At 38.2% G+C, this 6,000-nt stretch overlaps 1 protein-coding gene across 2 annotated transcripts in view; it reads left to right on the top strand.

The window, feature by feature from the left end:
* The window catches only part of LOC116513146 (N-acetylgalactosaminyltransferase 7), a 46,332-nt gene continuing 40,332 nt past the window's right edge, over window positions 1-6,000 (top strand). For both annotated transcript variants that reach the window (XM_032224032.1, XM_032224033.1), the window contains exon 1: window positions 1-204. In XM_032224032.1, the coding sequence (XP_032079923.1) occupies window positions 79-204 (126 nt within the window). In that variant the 5' untranslated portion in view covers window positions 1-78. The remainder of the gene's footprint in view (window positions 205-6,000) is intronic.

Below are 6,000 nucleotides of genomic sequence, written 5' to 3'. Positions count from 1 at the left end.
GCAGTCGTTGGGAGGGGGGCGACAGTGGTATCCCAGTGGCGGCGGCGGCTGGGGAAGCCGGTATCGCCGCCACTGAAGATGCGGCTGAAGCTGGGCTTCCTCTTGCGCGCCGTCCTCCTGGTCGGTTCCTTCCTGGGGCTGCTCCTGCTCTGGTCTTCGCTTTCCCCCCGGGCCGAAGAGCCCAGCCCGGGAGAAAGGATTCGGGTAAGTGGCTACCGCGAAAGGGAAGGGGTGTTTGCCTGCGGGGGGGAAAGGTGGAGTGCGGCTCCGAGCACCGGCCGACAGCCCTCTCCAGCCGGCTGCCTGGGTGTCGGGCCGAAGCTCCCTTTCGATGTGGGTCCGGCCGAGAGGGGGCGGTGGCGGCGGCGGCTGGTGTTCGTTCTGTTGCCCAGGCTGCGGCCTGTGGCGTTGGCAAGGCCTGCGAAAGGACAGTGACGGCTTTGGAAGGGCTCTACTACGAGCTGGGCGCTTCCTTTGCCATGGGGAGGTGGTGGGCAGGTGGCCGCCCAGCAGTGGCAGCGGGCGGGTGGTGTTGCTTGAGGCAGCCGGACATTGCCTGCATAAATGCTTTTGCTGATGTTAGATGAAGCGAGACTTTGCCCTTAGCAACCTACTAATATGTCCGAGGGGGAAAAGGCTGTGAAAAAGCCCTAAGTAATATTATAATTTGAAGGGCCGGTGTAAGATGCCTCTTAAATCAAGACTGTGGAAATAACCGAGATGCTTTAACACAGGATCTTCTGACAGGTGCTTCTATCTGAAACAATCACATACAGAAATTCATAAAATATTTTCTCTTTTTTAATATCTCTGAATATCTTCCTATAGAAAGATACAGGCAGTTTATAATTAGTATCCTTTGAAAACTATTTTTGATCGGTGTGAATGGGCTGGAAATATAATGGAATACTTCTGTCTTTAGCAATTTGTTTTTCATCTGTTATAAATGTAATATTTTCTCCCCTATTATCTTCTTCCAAATCGTGTAGTTAGGTTTGGCTGTGAGTTAGTGACTCACAGCCCAAAATCAATCATCACTTGATTTTTTATGGTTAAAGATGGACTTCAACCTGAGCCTCCTTAACTCAACACACAGCAAAAATTAAAATGTAGGCAGAAAAAAAATCTTTACCCAGAGGGCTTTGCATTGTATCTCATTTAAACAGTCAACCTACTTGCATGTACTCTTACCATGCCCGGAACTTGTAGTCCAGCAGGTGGTGCATTTGTGTGCTGCCTTGCACACTTGTAGTCCAGTGCTATTATCTTGAGTTCACTGGAACTTATTTCTAAAAAACAATACATATAGATGTTTAAGTTTCAGAAATAAATTATGTGAAACTAATAGCCAATGTCAGTGTCTATTTCTTTGTTTACTTAATCCTGCTTTTTTGAGTCCTGAAAAAAAGATGTGCATTTTAAAAATCTTTTTCCAAACCAAAAGATCCTTAGTATTAATATTTTTGATTGCTGGTAAAGGTAAAAGATAGTGTTTATAATTTTGGTACCAGTTATACCAAAACTTGGCAAATTTGATGATTTGTTCTGGTATTGTAGTTGGATAAAATCTCACTTGTGCTTTTTTGAATTAAGACTCAGTAGTGCATGCCTACATTTTCTGCGCTTCTTTAGCTGGCCTTTGTGACTTAAATATCAACTGTTTTTGTTTACAGTAGTCTGTTTTTTAAAATTATAATGGCAAAACTTTGACTGAAATATATGCAACCAACAAAATTAACACATTTAATTTCTAATGGTCTATTGTATACACTGATTGGTGTTCCATCAATCTTAGGGTTGCTTTCAGCATTGATCTTAATTTAAAACTTTTATATAGCCATCTGTCTTCTATCAAAATTGGGTGCTTCCCAATGATCAATTAAAACAATATCAATAATAAAACAACATAATACATAAATATATTAAAACCATAAACATAAAAAGGCACCAACAATAAGCTTCCAACATAAAATCCTTCATAAAATCTTCTTACCCATCTCACCTATCCCAGTGCTTCGCGAAAAAGCCAGTTTTTCAATGCTCTTTGGGAGGCTAGGAGAGCAGAGAATCTGTTGGATTTCAAAAGGGAAGATGTTCTAAGGGTAAATCTAATAATTCCAGAATTAGCTCTCTCTGGAATGTTTTCAGATAGAGGTTTGCAGTACAATAGTATAAATACAGGTAGTCCTTGCTTAATGACCATTCAACTATATATAATAGTGTGATGTTCAATAAATGGTGCTCATGTCCAGTTGTTGCAGCAACCCTACCATCATGTGATCAAAATTTCGGCTTTTGTACCCATGCTTAAAATTGGCCACCTATCTTCCCCATCTCTCTTCTTTTGATTGCCCTGCACAGTAATGCTTGTCTCGAGCAGCACTGGGGTTAAAGTAGTGGCACCGGGGTGATTGGCTGAGACTGCTGAAGGATCAGGCTTCTACTTTAGCACAAATGTCACTGCTACTAATAATTCCATTGTGCGAGGGAGTCAAAAGGGCAGAGATGGGACAGGTAAGTGGGTGGGGAAGCTGAAGAGGAAGCAGTCCTTTACCTTACGGATGAGGCTTGGGGCTGGGAGGGAGCCAGCTGGAATGACTTGGATCAGGTTGGGTCCTGGCCTAATGACTGATGGGGTTTGGTTAAGACAAAGGAATTGTCATTGCTAACCGGTGTAGTCACATGTTGTCATACTTTTATAGTCCGAAATCGCTGTCATAACCTGAGATCACCCGTAGCACAATTTGTTTATTTCCAGTTGAGTTGGTAGTTCTTTTTAAGAAGTAATTAAATTTACATATTGCCTTGATTTAAATCAATCTGATGTCAAAACTGTAATAAATACAGTAAGTGTTTCACACTGAGAACCTTCTAAGACAGGGATGCTAGCCAAATACTAAAGCAATTTGTGTCTAAATTATGTACATATAAAAAGACATGTTAATAAAAATCCAGAAGGTTAAGTGCAGCATTTTGACACTGTTTTATGTAAACCAGAACTCTTCAACAATATTTTGTGAGGCATGTTACATTTAGTCAGTTATTCCTGGAATATCAGGAGTAACAAATTCCTTTTCACCAAACACTACTTAGGGCAATAAAAAAGTATAGATGTGCTCCCATATTAATTAGTATAAGGCAGAATTATTAAACAAAGAATGCTCCTAGACTTAAAATAATTTTAAACAGATTGAATTCATATTTAAACTTACAATAATGCTATACAGTAATGACAATAATGTGCTCCACAAACTTAACATTTTTAAAAATTAAAATCTTTGATAATAGGTAACTAACAACCTGCAGATTCAAAGGTCTGTACTTACATGAGAAGTTGTACAATGTGTTAATGCAATTTACTCCTAAATTTAAAAAAAAATAAGGAAAGAGATAAGTGCATATAATAAATTATTCTTTTATATTAGTTATACATGTACATTCTTATTTTGTTGATATGAATATTGCTTGTGTAGGTACTGCTCCTAGAGTGTGTTTTATGAAAACCTCTTCTTCAGCAATGAACAGCTTGGAGGACAGTGTTAAATACATTTTGATATCACACATCTTAAATATGAACTTAGAGGAAAAGCTCAATCTGTATATGCAGACTATTAAAAAAAACCAAATATTAATACCTTACTTTGTACTAATGCAGGGTATGAGTCTCTCCAGAAAGTGTTGACTAACTTGCTCATCCAAGGGTGTTTATTTCTTGCTTTATTTTTAAATGTGTCAAGTTTATAACAAGTGTACATTCATTCCTTTTACCAGGAATGATTTTTTTTAATTCGAAGAACAAGTGACCTAACCTGAAATCTGCATGTAAAACATGCTGAATCTCCACTGAATCGCTTTAAAACAATAACTTTCAATTGCCCCTAAATAAGCAGTAGCCTGTGCTCTTAATGTTTTGCTTGTAAATTCATCTATTACCATATATGTTACTGGTGTTTTCTTTTCCTGAAGAATAGTATAGATGAGGTGTAAGTAGAACTTCATGAATTTTCAATCCCAAAATAGCATGTAGATCAATTTCTAGAGAAAATTACATATAGTGTTAAATATTCTAGGTCATTGTGCTTTTTATCCTCTTTTGTACTATGATAATTTGGCCATTAAAAGTAATTGGATCATTTATCATTTGAAAAGTGTCACAACACTTTCATGGAACTAACGGCATAAAAAAGGTAATATTCTGAAGAAAACAATTACATCTGTTTTTCATAAAAACCAAACATTTTGGTTTGGACTTCATAGATATTACAGGTATTGTGATTTGGGGTGATCTTTTGTGCTGTCTTCATTATGCAAAATACAATGCTGAGGAAACAAATAGTGGAAATCAAAGCAGCATAGCCTTCTGCTTTGCCTAATTTATGCCTAACTGCTAACCCTTCTTCCCCCATTAAACATGAGCTTTCTAAAAGACGCTGTTTGATGATGCTACTGAAAAGCTTTTAGATTCCCCCCCCCCCAATAACCATAGCTTCAGTTCTAAGAAAAAGAATACAGCTAGATTGTGTTTAAGTAAGCATTCAGTACAATACTGTTTGCTAACACTAATTGTTTAGCAGTGAACTATCTGCTTTTGGGGCAGTGTGCCATGAAATTAGTTAACAAGTAGTTCTCTGAAAAAAATAACATCCTCACCAACTGTGTTGAACATTGATTGTGATACATGAGAGGTTCAATTCCAGCTCTCCTGGGGATAATTTCTGTTGATATAAAGAATATAAAGCAAGAGCAGTCTTCAAAAAGGCCACAAATCACAGCTTTTCAACACTAAAGAGCTTGTGAAATCCTGAAACAATGAGTATTTTGATTGCAAAAGTCTTACTAAATTTGTGTTGGCAGAATCTCACTCTGTGGAACCACAGGCCAAGGAAATGTGCATGTTTAACAATTGTGTGAACTTTTATAGTACAACGCTTAGCTGTATTTAGACGCTATATAAAACCAATCTGCATTATTCCAGATAAACAGAGTAACTGTCCATTATGACCAGCTTTCGGAAGATCTGAATTCATGAATATGCAGTTCAAAAGACTGTTGAGAAAGCAAACAAAAATATTTACAAATTCATAAAGATGTTTGCAAATATATAATATGAGGAAGTTTTAGGAGAGAAAGGGTTTGTGGGGGAAAATCCAGGGCATAATACAGTATTTCTATTTGTTTGTTCAGTTTATATAGATGCCTATTTCACATACCTTATTTCCTTAGTATAAAAATATCCTTATGTGCAATAGCCCGAAGTACTTTACAGGTGGTAAAATTGCATATTACATTAGGTAAAATATTTCAACTGGAGCTTTATGAGATTTATTACATTTGAACAGGCTTGCAAGGAAAAGAGAAAAATAGAGAAAAATAATTTGTGTTTGGATTGGAAGGCAATCCAGCTATTAATTAGATCAACACAAGCTTAGCTTCTGTTGAGATCAACCAGTTGTTTCTAGTTATCACCTCCTATGCTTCCTAGGATTTAATTTGTACTAGGCAATCAATGCCTTGTTGGAACATCATTTCAGAGATATTTCCTTACCTAAATAGAGAAACAGAATAACCACAGGCAGGCAAAAAAGCAGTAGCACTGAGAGCAATTTCCAACCTTCTTGCCATCTTCATGTGCAGGAGTACATATCAGGAGTGCATGTGAGGGAATGCACAAAAGGTGCTACATGAGTTGAGAATGGTAGTGGTGTGCACCAAAGATACTACATGGGTCAGGCAGGGCATGCAGATGCTAGAAATGGTGCAATGACACAGGGTCCATGAGAATCATTGGGGTGTAACAAGAGGGTGATGGTATGGGTCAAGAAGGGGATCTCAGAGTTGTGTGAGAAATGAGCCAATCATGGGTAGCATGGATTTGGAAAGAAATGCTGTGAAATTCAGGAATAGTCTGTGAGGGAATGGTGTGGGGGATGCACAATGAGCCAGGGATGTGGATCAGGAAAGGTACATTTCTTCACATTGTGATGGCCCCATTGGTTTTTT

Source organism: Thamnophis elegans, chromosome 9 (genome assembly GCF_009769535.1).
Source record: "Thamnophis elegans isolate rThaEle1 chromosome 9, rThaEle1.pri, whole genome shotgun sequence".
Lineage (NCBI taxonomy): Eukaryota > Metazoa > Chordata > Lepidosauria > Squamata > Colubridae > Thamnophis > Thamnophis elegans.
Note: the sequence above shows the minus strand (reverse complement) of the source record. Positions and strands in the feature narration are given on the sequence as shown.